Source organism: Scomber scombrus, chromosome 8, assembly GCF_963691925.1.
Source record: "Scomber scombrus chromosome 8, fScoSco1.1, whole genome shotgun sequence".
NCBI classification, from domain to species: Eukaryota; Metazoa; Chordata; class Actinopteri; order Scombriformes; family Scombridae; genus Scomber; species Scomber scombrus.
The window spans coordinates 5,268,169-5,285,761 of NC_084977.1; the positions used below are offsets into that span (position 1 = coordinate 5,268,169).

A 17,593-nucleotide genomic window follows, 5' to 3' on the forward strand; every position below is an offset into this window, starting at 1 on the left:
TTTTTTTTTTTTAAACTGCTTTAGCTAAAATAATCTAGAGGGTGTTATGTGAGGAGATTGAGAGTAATAATAATATTTATTCATTTAGAAGATAAGATAGGATATTCCTTTATTAGTCCTGTGATGGGGAAATTTACATTATAGCAGCAGCAAATTGAACAGTAAAAATAGAAGAGGGTCAATAAAACAAAGAATATAGAACAATAAATGATAAGTACAAAAGCAATAAAAAGTAATGAAAATATAGTAAAAAAATTGACACATTATCTACAAGAGTAATATTGGTGTTGAGTGACAATATGTTTGATATTGTTATTGCACAGATTCAAAGTGGGAAAAAAGAAAATATATTCATATATTTACACACACACACATATATATATATATATGTGTCTACACACACACACACACACACACACACACACACACACACACACACACACGTATATATACATATACAGTGCCAGTCAAAAGTTCAATGGTTTTTCTTTTTTTTTTTTAATTTTCTACATTGTAGATTAATACTGAAGACATCCAAACTATGATGGAACACATATGGAATTATGTAGTAAACAAAAAGTTTTAAACAAACCAGAATATGTTTTATATGTTAGATTCTTAAAAGTAGACACCCTTTGCTTTGATGACAGCTTTGCATTCTCTCAATATAATATCTCTTACAACACTTTGATATTTCAATACAATTAAGTGCAGACGCAGTATTAGAGATAAAATAAAATAATCAAAAAAACAAGAGCAGACATAACATTATACAATGTAAAAAGATACATAATGCAGAAGAGAGAGAGAATATATATGAATAAAAACTATTTAAAAAAATAAATAAATATAACTTCAAAAAGTGAATAAGCAATAATGCAAACCAACTTCAATAATCCAGCAACGTTGTCCACAATGTTTCTTTAAAGCTTTCTTGTTTTTAGATACATTACAGACAGAATCATAGAAGAAGATTATTGTTTTGATTGTAATTTTTTGTAGAAATATTAGAGGAGAAATGTTTAGTCTACACTTGAGATCAGTAGGTGGCGCTAATGATCCAGAAAGCTGTTTGGCTGAACCGGATGTACTTTACAAACCTGTGACCTTTCCACTAGTGCTGACCAGGCTCTATGAAGCTGAGGCAGTCATATCAGCGTAATGTGCTCAGCGAGTATTTTCTAATATATAGGAACATAAAGTGACAGTATTAGTGTTGAGTGGGACAAACGTGCAGTAGGGAGGACAGAAACAACATGAGCACAATGTTTGCCGACACCATTCTCATCGTTTTCATCTCTGTGTGCACAGCGCTGTTAGCCGAAGGTGAGTCAAACCAGGAGGCTTACTACTATCAACAAGAAACTCAACTAAACATTACCATATTACATTATACTTGATAACACAGAATGACACAACACTGTTAACGCTATTACCATTAATAAGCAGTTACTTTGTGATATTATAACATCCTGCGGTTCGGTATTTAGCTAGCAAAGCTAACAGCTAACGCCTCACGTCAGTGTCAAGCATACAGTCTATGGTGTCAAGGCAGACAGCAGCAAACGGAACTTCCGGAAATGTTATTATAAAAATATGGATGAAAGTTTTATTTTACTTTGAAAGAATGTATTGTTTGATTCAATTGAAATTGATATGCAGAAAATTCTTATTTGTACATGCATTTATTACATTTAGCTATGAGCTCAAACTGTATATTCATTCAATCATTCCTAAAACCAAAAGCAATTAAAACTGTAACACATTGTGCAATGTTAAAAACCTTCATATTCACCCCCATCCCCCTAGTGTTCATTTCTAGTTGTAATATGTACATTTGCATTTACATGAACAGTTACTTTTCTTTAAATTCAAAATTCAGAGTAAGTCTGACAGGACATAACAGATGAGAAGCATACCTTTTAGTACAACATTTATCTCTGTAAATGTATTGGAGTGGAAGTCTTAAGCAGCATTAAATGAAAAGTCATATGGATACAAATCTCAATGGCTGTCTATGTAATTATATAAAGTAATATTATGATATAGTACATTTTCACAATCAGTTCTCTGATCAATCTTTTCCTCAGGCATTACCTGGGTGTTGGTGTATCGCACTGAAAAGTACAAGAGGTTAAAGGCTGAGGTAGAAAAACAAAGCAAAAAACGTAAGTGACTCACGCTTGAACCTTATACAATCCTGCTATTCCTATTTATATATTAATATTTTATGTTAATATTTACTCACTGTTGCTTGTTTGGTTTTAGTTGAGAAGAAAAAGGAAACCATCACAGAATCTGCAGGACGTCAACAGAAGAAGAAGATCGGTAAGAGCCCAGTGAACAAATCAGCGTCTTTAAAATGTTAAATATGTGTTATAGCAGAAATGAATAGATTAAACAGAAACACCTCAACATGTTTTTATGAATAGCCTCTTTCCTTACAGTGATGGTGATGTATGCTTCTTAATGTATTACAGAAAGACAAGAAGAGAAGCTGAAGAACAACAACAGAGACCTGTCTATGGTAAGAGAGTCTGACATACACTGAATAGTATTGTCTGGGATTTTGATTGTCATATCAATGTTTGCCCCACTAGTAGTATAAGAGAAGAAGTGTACCTACAGTTGTATATTATGAATATTAATGTATATGTTTATTTATGATCTTTGTGTGTTTGTAGGTCCGCATGAAGTCCATGTTTGCCATCGGCTTCTGCTTCACAGCTTTGATGGGCATGTTCAACTCCATGTAAGTGTCACACAGTGTTACGTCAGATACAGATATATTGTGCTATCATGACAAAAGTAATTCACAAGTAATTACTGTATGTACTATATAAATACAGCAAGTATTTTCTGATTTTAAATTCTCCAGCCAACAACTTAAACTGTTCAAACTCTCACCACTCGCTGTTTGTTTTCCTTCAGTTTTGATGGAAGAGTTGTGGCCAAGTTGCCGTTCACGCCGCTGTCTTACATCCAGGGACTGTCGCATCGCAACCTGCTGGGCGAGGATTTCACCGACTGCTCCTTTATCTTCCTCTACATCCTCTGCACCATGTCTATCAGACAGGTAACCACTACTCTAATAACAGCTTAAACACCCAGGTTGCATTCGATGCCTTCTAGTGTATATGACTGGACATGTATGGACTTCATGGGAGGAAACACTATATTATCTAAGCTGCAGTATCCAGTTTTCAATGGGAGTCTAAATACAGCTGATTTGATTCCGTAGCAACATACTATGTCCTCTGGCGCCATCCTCAGGCCCAGTTTGACATTGTTTGACCCACAATGACGCCAAGTTGTCTTTTGCTGTGTAATGAACACTACAGCCTTAAATGGCCATCACACTATGAAGACCAAACAATTGAGCAGCTGTTTGAGAAATATTCAATACTTTTTATAATTGTCCCACCAGTGGAAAGCACAGATTATTTAGTGACTTTTGTAAGAATTGAGCTATTGAGACATAATCTCAAGTCAAAATAAACTACAATACCCATTCACCTTAATAAAGGAACATGTTACCCGGTGCAGCAATGCTTTTAAACAACAATAGATCTCTATAGCACAGACAACTATCAGGCTTTGATACACAGACACTATTTGTTAGTAGGATTCATTCATTGTTGGTTTTGTCTTTTCATGGGATTTGTTGCCTGGCAACCAGACAAATCTGCTGAGCTCATGCTTTATTTTCTCCGACCTATACGTCTGACCTCCCCTCATATCGAACCGGTTTTACCTGTCCTGCACAATGGGCCAATCACAACTGTTTATCTACACATGTGGGGACGTACAGGATGTGCCCACATGGAGATAGTGTGCTGTGAGTGGTTGATGTTCCTAAGCTCCATCAGAGCACCTGATTGGTTAGTGTAGTGTAGGATAAGCTAGGCAGCACTAATAAAGTTTGAATGAAGATTCTGTTAGGGCATTGCTTATTTCTTACCGCAAATACTTTCAGAAACATATTGAATTGTTCTGTTTAGTTGTAATATGATGGCTGCTTGATGAAGGCCAACTTGCATGTGTCACTCAGTGCTACTTCACATGTTTTGTTAATCTGATTGGTTGCAGGTCTATCCAATTGCACCCAGAGGCGTTTCAGTAACGCCACTTTTTTGGATGAATATATGTTTACACCTGATCTACTTAAAACATTTTTTTTTTTTTTGCTGGTTGCACCGTTATGACATGAAGCTCAGATAGAAAATGTGTCTTCCTGATTCTGACAGAAGTTTCCCTCTACTTTGTCTTTCCTTCAGAACATTCAGAAGATGCTCGGTCTCGCACCTTCCAGAGCTGCAACAAAACAGGCTGGAGGCTTCCTGGGACCTCCTCCTCAGGCAGCTAAGTTCTCTTAATCATCAGACAGGTTCAACAGTGCTGTTCCATCACTCCATCAGACAACAGACACGACTGCTCACATTGTGCTGGAGCATGTTCTCTTTTGTAGCTACTGCATCACTACCCTCAGTTTGATTTCTGATGTGTTGTTATTTAACTTTGAGATTGTTTTACATAGAAATTAGAAGAAGAAAAAAAAAAGCTGTTATTAATTGTATTGACTACCAAAGGATACAAATGTCTACCTTGTATTCTGCACACACCATATTGTTGTTTTTTGGAAATTTTAATGATTTAATTGGCACCAATAAGCAGCTGATCCGTTTGTCAGTATTATTGTATGTCATTGTCTGTCATTTCTTACGTGTTAATAAAGTTTTATGATCACGTCTTAGTAATGCTGGGGTTTTTTTGTATTATTTTTGATTTTTGCTCCTTTTTCCTCCAACTTTGGAAAGCCACATTGTCTCTGTAGGCCTACTGCCTTCTCTGGAGTCACTAGTTTCAAACAACGACAAGGTTTCGAACTTTAACAGACTTCACACTTAGAAACATGTAAAGTGCTGGAGGTACCTTGTAGAGTTTTTCTGTAAACAGATTTGTGTTGACGTTCAGTTTTACTTACCAAAGCACCTAGTGTGTATCTTTGAGTTCAAACACATATGTTCAATATGTGTTTACTTCCTCAGAACATTTGCATTTTGTCTTAAAAATGTTAAATCTGTATTGTTTACATCCACGTACACTAGCTAGCAGTATTATTCTTCCCTGCCTTTCCTACACTTTACTGCCACCTGTTGATACATGTTACAGAATGGAACTGTTGACTGGAATCTGTGCAGGATAAGAAACAAAACCACAACCCAAATCTAAAACAGTGCTCCAGACTTCTGCTAACAGTCAAGAACCCTACAGGTTTTCTTTAATTGAGTATCAAACATTGGCTTTTCACAGCAATGTAATGTAAATGTAATATAGCCATCATTCATCTAATGAAGACCTGACCATGTTAAAATGTCTTCTGGAAAAAAAGCTTCTCTCTTTAATTATTATGCTATTCGTGAATGTAGTTAAAGGGCAGTTTCACAATTTTTCATACTGACTATTAAAAGATCCCCTTCAAAAGTGCTTTCAGTGTGAGTGATAGGAGCCAAAATCCACAGTGTGCCTACACAGTCATTTAAAAGTAGAAGTGACGCTTATATGGGGCTTCAGCAGTCTGAGTTAATCATATCAAGTGGATAGCTGACACATTTACAGTCTTTACCATCAAATTCCCTCTTTGTGTTTCCTCAGTGATTCTACTTGATTTGACTCATTTGGACAGCTGAAGCTTCATATTAGCTTCAGATAAACAGGAATGAAAAGTCGGTTTCATTGTTCATTTGGGCACCTGACCGTTGTTTTAAGACTGACTTGGAAATGATGTAAAGCTGAGTAGACTAGGCCCTCTTCCAGCAGAAATGTCCGACATGTTTTGTGTATTTTTTTTATTGGAGCAGCTTTGTTGGAAAAACGTATGCCTTTCTTACCAACAGGTGATTTGACCAATAATTAAATGAAGAAATGTATAACTTCCAATGAAAATATTTTATCATGCCTGTCACTACTTTTTTTTTTTTAAAAAGAAGTTTTTAAGCCAATAGACTGTTTTGTGAAGAATATGCTTTTAAGGAATTCATTTAGTAAGCTAAAACAACTAAATCATAATAATATAAGTTAAAAAAAACAAATAGTAAAAATAGCCTAACCATTACATTTAACTAATCATTTAACTACCATTAACAAACTTGAGAAAGGAAAAAAATAACATGTTCTCTGTCGGGCGAGCTGCAACCAAAGGATCAACTTAACAGAAACTAGACGTAATCAGAGGAATAACTAAACAGAAATGAGACTCAGCCATAGTCTTATAAAGAAGGCGGGTCCTGTTTGTCTGAGGGGCGTAAACTGTCCTTCAATAATTGAGGTCTGCTGTCTGGTAGACGTCCAGTGCGTCTGCCGAAGCTCAAACGGTGAGTCCAAAAATCACTCTGTCTCTCTCTTTTTCTATGTTTGTTATTAACTAGTATGTTAGCTTCCCTGCTAGCCCCAGTGCTACTACGTTAGCTGAGTTAACGGTTAGCGCACAAGGTGAATTAGTATGTTATAATACTATGTTATTCTGCATAGTAAATGAACTTTCCTGCTACTGCTGCAGGTCTTCTCCTTTCACAATGGCCCAGTCAACCCTCGACACCATGCCCGGAGCCTCCACAGGAACCGTGGTGGTCAACGAGCCGCTCAACTTCTGGGCTGGGAAGCGAGTGAAGCCCAGGGAGGAGAAGAACGCTGAGCCGGTGTTCGAGCCTGCGACTGGTAAATATAACACAGTAGAGCCTGGTTCTTCATTCAGTGCTGCATTTAATGAGGCGAATGAAGACATGTGGGTAAAGTGTAGGTTAGTGTGTGATGTGTCAACAAGAGGTCAGGCTGTGTTATGTAACTGGGACCCTCCCCTTCCCCTTCCGCCTCTGTGGAAGGGAGGACTACATCATTTCATTCAGGAGGGGAAACTGAATCATGAGTCAAATCTATTCCATGACAGACTGTTAACATGCTTGTCTCTCTGCAGGCAGGGTCTTGTGTCAGATGGTACCCTGTGGGGAGCAGGAGGTGGACGAGGCCATCAAGAGCGCCCACGCCGCCTACCTGAAATGGAGCAAGATGTCAGGCATGGAGAGAGCTCGGGTGATGCTTGAGGCCGCCCGCATCATCAGGGTGAGAAGTTCAAGCGTTTGTGTCATTTCCTTCATGCTTCAAGAGAAAGGGGCCAGTCAGATGTCAGCGTTGCGCAACATACATTGGAGCTGACTGCGATTGCAAGCATGCAATAAGACTAGTTATTCATTAAAAAAAACACTGACTTGCCCCCCCTCCCTCCACTGCTGGCCTACATTTGCAGAAAATTGACCTTTTGTGAGGCCGCGTCAACTCTTTGATGTCATGTCAGCGAGGAATTCGACCTCAGATTGTCCCCATCATTATGAGATCTTACAGCTATACACATTATTCTACATAGTAATAAACCTGCAGATAGATAAACCAGAGTTTTGCATTGACACACTTCTTTTATTCCCCAAAAAAAACAGGAACGAAGGGAGAAGATTGCAAAGCTGGAAGTGATCAACAATGGCAAGTCCATCACTGAAGCACTGGTGGATATTGACATCGCCTGGCAGACCATTGAGTACTATGCTGGCATGGCTGGTACTCTTGCAGGTAGGCGTAAACTTCATCTACACTATCAGATGCTTTATACTCAGTTTCTCTGTTATATTTCTTCCAAAACTAAACTTACTGTTGTGTTTTTTTATTTTCTTCAGGCCAGCACGTTCAGCTTCCCGGTGGAGCGTTTGCTTACACCAGGAGGGAGCCGCTTGGTGTGTGTGTGGGAATCGGTGCCTGGAACTACCCCTTCCAGATAGCGTCATGGAAATCTGCTCCCGCTCTGGCTTGCGGTGAGTTTTGTAACATTGTTGTGAGGTTGTCCACCAATCATCTGTCTCTTGTGTTTGTGAGACCTGCTATGTGGATTAAATCTCCTGTGGTGTTTAGGTAATGCGATGGTGTTTAAGCCCTCTCCTATGACTCCTGTGACCGCCGTCATACTGGCTGAGATCTACAAAGAGGCCGGGGTGCCTGACGGGCTCTTCTGTGTGGTGCAGGGTGGAGCCGAGACCGGCACCTTGCTCTGCCAACACCCGATGGTCGCCAAAGTCTCGTTCACCGGCAGCGTGCCCACAGGCAAAAAGGTACACTGACAGAAACAGTGCCATCATATATAATATAGGTACAGGCAAGTTTATATGTACAGGACATTTCAACAACGACGCAATTCAAAGTGCTTGAGACAGACTGTAAAAGCAACACAAGGCAATATTACAATCATTTGAATACCAATTAAAAAGTGTTTAAATTGAAAATAAAAATGACAGTGCAGTGAAAGATATTAACGCTCAAAACTCGTTTAATAAAAGGAAGCAAACAGAACTGAGAGTTACAGCAGACCTGCAGTTTTCTGGGAGTTTGTTCAGATATGTGAAACATAAACATTAAACTCTGTCTCTACATGTTTAGCTTAGCTTGGGAACAGAAAGCAGACCTGTCCCAGGACAGCATTGGATCAGGGATGTATTATATACCTAAGCCATTTTAAAAGCTTTATAAAACCAACATCAGTATTTTAAAATCACAACTTAAACAGATGTAGTGGTGTCTTTATTATTGATTGACATTGCAACATCTGCTCATAATGAAATGACTGGGTATCTGCAAAATAGGAACACCTGTTCAGAAGTATGGAAAATTCTAGTATTGGAAAATGTGGATCACTACTATAAGTTATTGGTGTTAAAATACAATAATACACTGTTCTTCTTGTTTCACTCAGGTGATGGAAATGTCCTCAAAGACGGTGAAGCAGGTGACTCTGGAGCTCGGAGGAAAATCTCCACTCATCATCTTCAAAGACTGCGATCTGGAGAACGCAGTGAAGGGAGCGCTCATGGCTAACTTCCTCACACAGGGACAGGTGGGTTTATACAGAGTTATTTTGGTTCTTTTTTTAACCTCTTGTATCATTTCCATATTCTATTCAATGCAAATCCATCTGCTTCGTAAAGGTTTGCTGCAACGGGACCAGAGTGTACGTTCAAAAGGAGATCATGCCGCAGTTCCTGGCTGAGGTGGTCAAGAGGACCAAGGCCATCCCTGTGGGCGACCCCCTGCTGGACGGCACCCGCATGGGGGCGCTGATCAGCAAGCCGCAGCTGGACAAAGTGTTGGGCTTTGTCAAACAAGCCAAGGAACAGGTGTGTCATAAATAAATAAAGAAATGATTAGAGCAGTGTTACTTTGATGGTTAGATTAGACAGACTCCATACAGATGAGTTGAGCAATTATAAAGAAGCCTTTATCAGCTATGATAACACCTTTTTAAGATCATTAACCAAACTATAAAGCAGTTTAAATTTTAATTGTTTTAGATCTCGTTGATATTTTATTGATATGTTTGTTTCTCCAGGGAGCCAAGGTGCTCTGTGGAGGGGAGCCTCTTGTGCCCAGTGATCCCAAACTGAAAGGAGGCTATTTCATGTCACCCTGCGTGCTCGGTACAGTCTTTTTTTTGGTACCGTCTCTAGTTTAGGATGATATAGCTTCACATAATCTGAGTCAAAGATGATTCCAGTACGCACTATAAGTTTCTCTCTCTCGCTCTCTCTCTCTCTCTCTCCTTGAACAGATAGCTGCAGAGATGACATGACCTGTGTGAAGGAGGAGATTTTTGGCCCAGTCATGTCTGTTCTGCCTTTCGACACAGAGGAAGAAGTTCTCAAGAGGGCCAACAACACCACCTTCGGATTGGCTTCTGGAGTCTTCACCAGGTCAGCCAAGGAAACACTGCGTGGACACACACACACACGCACATATATGCATCTGAGTTTTGTCATTAAAAGTGTGTTGCAACCACTGATACACTGCTGCTGATTTACACTCAAAGATAAGGAGGTTATTGTGGTCCATTGGCAGCAGTTCAGGGTTTCCACCAAGGGCCAATAAAAAATTGGCAAGCAACAAGCGGAATTCATTGCGCAAATAATAGTCTTTGCATGTGGACGGCAGATGAGTCAGCATTTTAGCTGCATGGCCAAGCAGCATCTAGACTACTGAGTGTTTTTTGTGCTAAAAATCCTAAATCTGACTTCCTCTGCCTGCAGGGACATTTCACGAGCCCATCGTGTAGCTGCGAACCTGGAGGCAGGAACCTGCTTCATCAACAACTACAATATCAGCCCTGTGGAAGTGCCATTTGGAGGATATAAGATGTCAGGTGGGATGTTGTAAAGCTATTTTTTAAACCTTTTTTTCTGTTTTTAAAGTCCGTGTAAAGTAAGAATAAATATGTGTTCTGAGTTTGACATACCACAGAAAAGTGTGTTGTTAACCATCCTGCCAAATTTGAATGATTAAAAAAATCGCCAAATATATGAAATTAGGCTTCAAAGTTGTGTAAAAATCAACCTTTTTCTCTGCTCCCAAACGCTGTGGGAGTGCCCGCCGAGTTTGCTGCAACCTCGCCCCCTACCAAGGGTCACCTGTCAATCAAAGTCACCACCTATACCAGAAACATGGACACTACTTCTGAGAGCTTTCTGCTGCTAACTCAGCTGCTAGCTCGGCGGCTAACTCGGCGGCTAGCACGGTGGCTAACTCGGAGGCTAACTCATCGACTAACTCGGCTCCTAGCTTGGCGGCTAACTCGGCAGCTAGCGCGGCAGCTAATTCAGCTAACTGGCTAACTGTAGACTGTTGTAGTAGTAGTGTGCGCTGAATGTATTTATACCTCTAAAGCAGCAGGGGCGGGTTTATGCCAATCACCGCCGCGCTATGTAACGCAGCGGTGATTTTCAGACCCGCCCACTAAATCCTGAACACAGAAATCTTGAAACACAGTTTGTGAAGCCCAGTTTAAAATGGTCAGAGTTGTCCCACTTCTGTAAGTGCAGGTGCAAAGTAAATATGAAGCATGTGGTCATAGTAGTACAGTGGGTGATCTGAAATAGAGTAAGTCATTAAAAAAAGACTCATATTCATATAATATCTACTGTGCTTCACCAGGCTTCGGCAGAGAGAACGGACAGGTGACCATCGAGTATTACTCCCAGCTGAAGACCGTGGTGGTGGAGATGGGCGACGTGGACAGCCTCTTCTGAAACTCCTCTCACCAAGTTTACACAGCTGTGAACAGAACTGTGATAAAACTCTGCTCCATTTAGTGAAGATCATTGCATCACACATGATGACATGTAACACTATTTTTGCACTGACTGCATAAACTGAAGACACGGACCATTATAGATTCTTACCTGTTCAAAATCTTCCCTTTCATTTCCCTGACATGCGAACCTGCTTAAGTATTAAGCAAGAAAATCAATGCTCTACTGCCTTAAATAGAAATAGAGAATAATTTTGTAACAAAATAAATCCCTTTTAGATACAAAACTGTCTGTTCCTGGTTATTTGATGCTTTTTAGGAGACAAAATGACAAGAGGAGTAAAACTAGGAATTAAGTTAGTTCATTCAAACATTCTTTATATTTGCCTGTAAAAATGCTGACTCAGATATGTCTGTCCTCAACTGCTGCAGTTCACCTGTTGTATCTGACCTGATACTCAATGCAGAGGCACACGAATACTACTTTGCTCCGCTTATCACTATTGGGTAGTTATTGTTTAACACATTTATATCTGACCTAATTTGTTTAACACCCTTCTGTTTTATTACTATAAAATCCAGTTAACAGGTGTGTGCAGTCACTCAAGCACCAGTTACTTTCTCTGAAGTGCCGAAAATGTATATATTCTAAACATTTATTTTGGTATAACATTTTTATAGTGATCTTGAAATGAAAATTCACATTAATATTGATAAATGAAACATCTTCAATCAGACAATGCAGATAAAAAATAAAGACAATGAAATTAATAAAATCAAATAAATAAATATAAAAAATTTCCAAAAGCTTTTACAGAGAGAAACGTTTTAAGATGAGATTTAAAAGAAGCTGGTGTGTTAGTTACGTTAAGAGTGGTATTTAATGGTGTGGGACTCAATGCTACTATTTTATACAACACGAAAGAAGTAGTGTCAGATAAATATGAGTAACTACAATGAAACTGTTGAACATGTGCTGATGGGTTGTAGAGAGAGAAACACTGAAGGGCATGGTGGAGGGGCAAAGGGCTTTATTTAAAAAAAAATGGTAAAAGCTGCCATGAAAGTGATCAGAACATAAAACTATCCGTCCCTTCAAACAACCTTGGAGGAAACGGTAATCAAACAATCTTATCTTCTGTTTCCAGAATATGTACTCTTACCCTCAGGAAGGAGATATAGAGCCTGTAGGTACAAAACTAACCGTTACAGGTTCTTCCTTCCAACATCAATTGCTCTTCTTAATAAAACAACATGCCAAATTTCAATCTTAATGTAATTATTTATTTATTTAACTTTTGCACTTTATCAATTTTTAAAAATGTGGTCCCTGCCCTGTGGTTTATTGTATTATTGTACTTTTCCTCTCTTACTTAAACCACTGTTTCTAAAGGGTGAGCTACCTTGTGCACAGTAGTCTCAACTTTTTTTATTCAACTTTTTTCTTTTAAAAAAGAATTATTTTTATTCTTGAATAAATCGGTTCCAGCACAAATCACTTTTAATCTATGAGCAATATTTCTTATTAGGTTTAAGTGCAATATCTAATGGATAATCCAGAAACTACAGTAATGTGTATAGAGTGTCGATGTTCCTGTATGTCACTTATGTCATATGTACATTTTATGTGATCGTAGCCACTATACACTGTTTTCTAAGACAAATTTACTCCTTGAAGACAATAACGTGTATTGTGATTCTGATTCTGATTAAATATTCATATGAAACGGGTTTAATATCAAATATAAAACTTCAATTTTTCGTTTTATCCTTGTTGTTGTTACGCACTCCCGACACAGCAGGGGGCAGCACGCACCTTTAATGTCGCTTTGTAGAAGAAGAAAACGGAAGTGTTGCTGCAGACTGTTTTGAGTGTTAAGTTGTTAGCTTGTAGCGTTAGTTCAACAATGCAGGTAATGTCCTTTTAACACTTATATATCGCTAAAGACTTTATTGTGTTTGTATCGGGTGCTTGTGGTTTATTTATGAGTAGTGCTAGCAGTAGTTAGTTTGCTACATGACGGAGTTAGCGTTTAGCTAGGTAGCATAAATGTGGCTGTGATTGTTGGTGTATACAGTTTGTATTGGATGTACTGAACAGTGTAGTAGATGTATTTGTAATGGATGTATGCAGTGTGTAATTGGTGTATTGATGTGTGTAGTGCACAGTGGATGTACTGATGTATACAGTGTGTAGTAGATGTATTTATAGAGGATGTATGTGGTGTATAGTGGGTGTATTGATGGATGTATATAGTGTGTGTTGTGTGTATTTATAGTGTATGTGGTGTATAGTGATTGTATGTATGTATGTATGTATGTATGTATGTATGTATGTATGTATGTATATAGTGTGTGTAGTGTGTATTTGGGTATCAAACTGACATGTCTTTTCTCTCCTTCAGCAACGAGAAGAGAAGCAGTTAGAGGCATCCGTGGAGTCTCTCGCCTCTCGGGTAGCTCACGTTAAAAACGCTCTTCTTAGTTTCATTTATAAGTTGGAAAATGAATATGAGCGATTAACATGGTAAGAAAAGCACGTGTATTATTTATAAGCAAGTAACAACCATTGTCTTTTACACTTGTTTTGTCATCAAAATCTTGTTATATAGATGATAGATCACCAAATATGTAACATGATGCTTGTCTGTTTTTTCATGTAAAACAAAGAATTGTGATATTTATGTAACACAGATTTGAGTTAAATTCTGTTTACATGTAGATATTTAATGCCATCAACCCTGTAATGCCAGGTGAATCATATTTGATACATGAGTTTTAGGGAGCTCTACATCATCCGTTTGATCATATTGCTTCCTAAAAAACCTGACTTGGGTAAAGTTAGAAAGAGATTGGCAGATTCGAACTTCAGCGATCAATAGCTCATAAATGAAACATTGTTAAAACATAAAAAATGTCTCTTTCCTATCGTAGTAAGGTAGACTATTGACTATTGACCACAAACTCATCAGCCAAAACGAGTCGTCATCCAGGCTGCAGGAAATATATTGCTCTCTATTCGCTGCGGGTGGAGAGGCGAGCGCTTAGGGACCGTCTACAAAGTGCAGTACCAAAACGAAAAATATTCAATATCTCTTTATTATCTTTTATTCACTGTAGTCTTACCAAATTCACTCCACACACCAACGGTCACCTGATAATCACACTACAACAGTTATTTCATAAAAAATCTCATTGCATATTTTTGGGAAATTTTATTGTGAAAAATCGTCAATAGCGTTAATATTATACAGTGTAGGATGACCAAAATCATGCTACACAACAAGGGTCACCTAATAATCAAACTACAACAGTTATTTTAGGAAAATTAGTTTTGCATATAATTGTGAGGATTTTTTATATTCAAAAATCTTCAATATCGTCAATATTATACACTGTATACTCACCAAAATCATGCTACACAACAAGGGTCATCTGATAATCATACTACAACAGTCATTTCAGGAAAACATTTTTTTGCATATTTTTTGGGAATTTTATTGTGAAAAATCGTCAATAGCGTTAATATTATACACTGTATACTCACCAAAATCATTCTACACAACAATGGTCATCTGACAATCATACTACAACAGTTATTTCAGGAAAAAAAAAAGTTTGCATATTTTTGGGGAATTTTATTTTAATATCGTCAATAGTGTTAATATTATACAGTGTAGGATGACCAAAATCATGCTACACAACAAGGGTCACCTGATAATTGTACTACAACAGTTATTTCAGAAAAATGTGTTTTTGCATATTTTTGGGGAATTTTATTGTGAAAAATCGTCAATATCGTTAATATTATACACTGTATACTCACCAAAATCATGCTATACAACAAGGGTCACCTGATAATCATATTACAACAGTTATTTCAGGGGTGAAAAAAATGGTATATTTTTGGGGAATTTTATTGTGAAAAATCGTCAATAGCGTTAATATTATACAGTGTAGGATGACCAAAATCATGCTACACAACAAGGGTCACCTGATAATCATACTACAACAGTCATTTCAGAAAAAAAAATCTTTTTGCATATTTTTGGGGAATTTTATTGTGAAAAATCGTCAATAGCGTTAATATTATACAGTGTAGGATGACCAAAATCATGATACACAACAAGGGTCACCTGATAATCATACTACAACAGTCATTTCAGAAAAAAAAATCTTTTTGCATATTTTTGGGGAATTTTATTGTGAAAAATCGTCAATAGCGTTAATATTATACAGTGTAGGATGACCAAAATCATGATACACAACAAGGGTCACCTGATAATCATACTACAACAGTCATTTCAGAAAAAAAATCGTTTTGCATATTTTTGGGGAATTTTATTGTGAATAATCGTCAATAGCGTTAATATTATACACTGTATACTCACCAAAATCATGCTATACAACAAGGGTCACCTGATAATCATACTACAACAGTTATTTCAGGAAAAAAAATCTTTTTGCATATTTTTGGGGAATTTTATTGTGAAAAATCGTCAATAGCGTTGATATTATACAGTGTAGGATGACCAAAATCATGCTACACAACAAGGGTCACCTAATAATCAAACTACAACAGTTATTTTAGGAAAATTAGTTTTGCATATAATTGTGAGGATTTTTTATATTCAAAAATCTTCAATATCGTCAATATTATACACTGTATACTCACCAAAATCATGCTACACAACAAGGGTCATCTGATAATCATACTACAACAGTCATTTCAGGAAAACATTTTTTTGCATATTTTTGGGGAATTTTATTGTGAAAAATCGTCAATAGCGTTAATATTATACAGTGTAGGATGACCAAAATCATGCTACACAACAAGGGTCACCTAATAATCAAACTACAACAGTTATTTTAGGAAAATTAGTTTTGCATATAATTGTGAGGATTTTTTATATTCAAAAATCTTCAATATCGTCAATATTATACACTGTATACTCACCAAAATCATGCTACACAACAAGGGTCATCTGATAATCATACTACAACAGTCATTTCAGGAAAACATTTTTTTGCATATTTTTTGGGAATTTTATTGTGAAAAATCGTCAATAGCGTTAATATTATACACTGTATACTCACCAAAATCATTCTACACAACAATGGTCATCTGACAATCATACTACAACAGTTATTTCAGGAAAAAAAAAAGTTTGCATATTTTTGGGGAATTTTATTTTAATATCGTCAATAGTGTTAATATTATACAGTGTAGGATGACCAAAATCATGCTACACAACAAGGGTCACCTGATAATTGTACTACAACAGTTATTTCAGAAAAATGTGTTTTTGCATATTTTTGGGGAATTTTATTGTGAAAAATCGTCAATATCGTTAATATTATACACTGTATACTCACCAAAATCATGCTATACAACAAGGGTCACCTGATAATCATATTACAACAGTTATTTCAGGGGTGAAAAAAATGGTATATTTTTGGGGAATTTTATTGTGAAAAATCGTCAATAGCGTTAATATTATACAGTGTAGGATGACCAAAATCATGCTACACAACAAGGGTCACCTGATAATCATACTACAACAGTCATTTCAGAAAAAAAAATCTTTTTGCATATTTTTGGGGAATTTTATTGTGAAAAATCGTCAATAGCGTTAATATTATACAGTGTAGGATGACCAAAATCATGATACACAACAAGGGTCACCTGATAATCATACTACAACAGTCATTTCAGAAAAAAAAATCTTTTTGCATATTTTTGGGGAATTTTATTGTGAAAAATCGTCAATAGCGTTAATATTATACAGTGTAGGATGACCAAAATCATGATACACAACAAGGGTCACCTGATAATCATACTACAACAGTCATTTCAGAAAAAAAATCGTTTTGCATATTTTTGGGGAATTTTATTGTGAATAATCGTCAATAGCGTTAATATTATACACTGTATACTCACCAAAATCATGCTATACAACAAGGGTCACCTGATAATCATACTACAACAGTTATTTCAGGAAAAAAAATCTTTTTGCATATTTTTGGGGAATTTTATTGTGAAAAATCGTCAATAGCGTTGATATTATACAGTGTAGGATGACCAAAATCATGCTACACAACAAGGGTCACCTAATAATCAAACTACAACAGTTATTTTAGGAAAATTAGTTTTGCATATAATTGTGAGGATTTTTTATATTCAAAAATCTTCAATATCGTCAATATTATACACTGTATACTCACCAAAATCATGCTACACAACAAGGGTCATCTGATAATCATACTACAACAGTCATTTCAGGAAAACATTTTTTTGCATATTTTTGGGGAATTTTATTGTGAAAAATCGTCAATAGCGTTAATATTATACACTGTATACTCACCAAAATCATTCTACACAACAATGGTCATCTGATAATCATACTACAACAGTTATTTCAGGAAAAAAAAAAGTTTGCATATTTTTGGGGAATTTTATTTTAATATCGTCAATAG

General features: G+C 36.9%; 3 protein-coding genes across 4 annotated transcripts in view; all 3 read left to right on the forward strand.

Moving 5' to 3' along the window:
* Nucleotides 1-1,113: 1,113 nt before the first annotated feature.
* tmco1 (transmembrane and coiled-coil domains 1) lies at nt 1,114-4,744 on the forward strand. The gene is made up of 7 exons (XM_062423546.1): nt 1,114-1,326; nt 2,091-2,168; nt 2,269-2,328; nt 2,481-2,527; nt 2,685-2,752; nt 2,932-3,076; nt 4,278-4,744. Exons 1-7 carry the CDS (start codon nt 1,257-1,259, stop codon nt 4,374-4,376), a joined length of 567 nt encoding a protein of 188 aa, XP_062279530.1. The 5' UTR covers nt 1,114-1,256; the 3' UTR covers nt 4,377-4,744.
* Nucleotides 4,745-6,337: 1,593 nt separating this feature from the next.
* aldh9a1a.1 (aldehyde dehydrogenase 9 family, member A1a, tandem duplicate 1) lies at nt 6,338-11,395 on the forward strand. The gene is made up of 12 exons (XM_062423536.1): nt 6,338-6,374; nt 6,560-6,717; nt 6,974-7,119; nt 7,491-7,620; nt 7,725-7,859; nt 7,957-8,153; nt 8,792-8,932; nt 9,024-9,212; nt 9,425-9,512; nt 9,644-9,785; nt 10,119-10,231; nt 11,020-11,395. The coding sequence occupies exons 2-12, from the start codon at nt 6,576-6,578 to the stop codon at nt 11,112-11,114; spliced, it is 1,518 nt and encodes a 505-aa protein (XP_062279520.1). The 5' UTR covers nt 6,338-6,374; nt 6,560-6,575; the 3' UTR covers nt 11,115-11,395.
* Nucleotides 11,396-12,953: 1,558 nt separating this feature from the next.
* The window catches only part of med8 (mediator complex subunit 8), a 29,034-nt gene continuing 24,394 nt past the window's right edge, over nt 12,954-17,593 (forward strand). For both annotated transcript variants that reach the window (XM_062424272.1, XM_062424273.1), the window contains exons 1-2: nt 12,954-13,029; nt 13,522-13,643. In XM_062424272.1, the coding sequence (XP_062280256.1) occupies nt 13,024-13,029; nt 13,522-13,643 (128 nt within the window). In that variant the 5' untranslated portion in view covers nt 12,954-13,023. The remainder of the gene's footprint in view (nt 13,030-13,521; nt 13,644-17,593) is intronic.

Excerpts from the sequence above, each read along its gene's own strand:
- tmco1 (XM_062423546.1), top strand. The coding sequence starts at position 1,257 with ATGAGCACAATGTTTGCCGACACCATTCTCATCGTTTTCATCTCTGTG. Across the intron at positions 1,327-2,090 it reads CACAGCGCTGTTAGCCGAAG|GCATTACCTGGGTGTTGGTG; the intron begins GTGAGTCAAACC and ends TCTTTTCCTCAG. Across the intron at positions 3,077-4,277 it reads GCACCATGTCTATCAGACAG|AACATTCAGAAGATGCTCGG; the intron begins GTAACCACTACT and ends TCTTTCCTTCAG.
- aldh9a1a.1 (XM_062423536.1), top strand. The coding sequence starts at position 6,576 with ATGGCCCAGTCAACCCTCGACACCATGCCCGGAGCCTCCACAGGAACC. Across the intron at positions 7,120-7,490 it reads AGGCCGCCCGCATCATCAGG|GAACGAAGGGAGAAGATTGC; the intron begins GTGAGAAGTTCA and ends CAAAAAAAACAG. Across the intron at positions 8,933-9,023 it reads ACTTCCTCACACAGGGACAG|GTTTGCTGCAACGGGACCAG; the intron begins GTGGGTTTATAC and ends TGCTTCGTAAAG.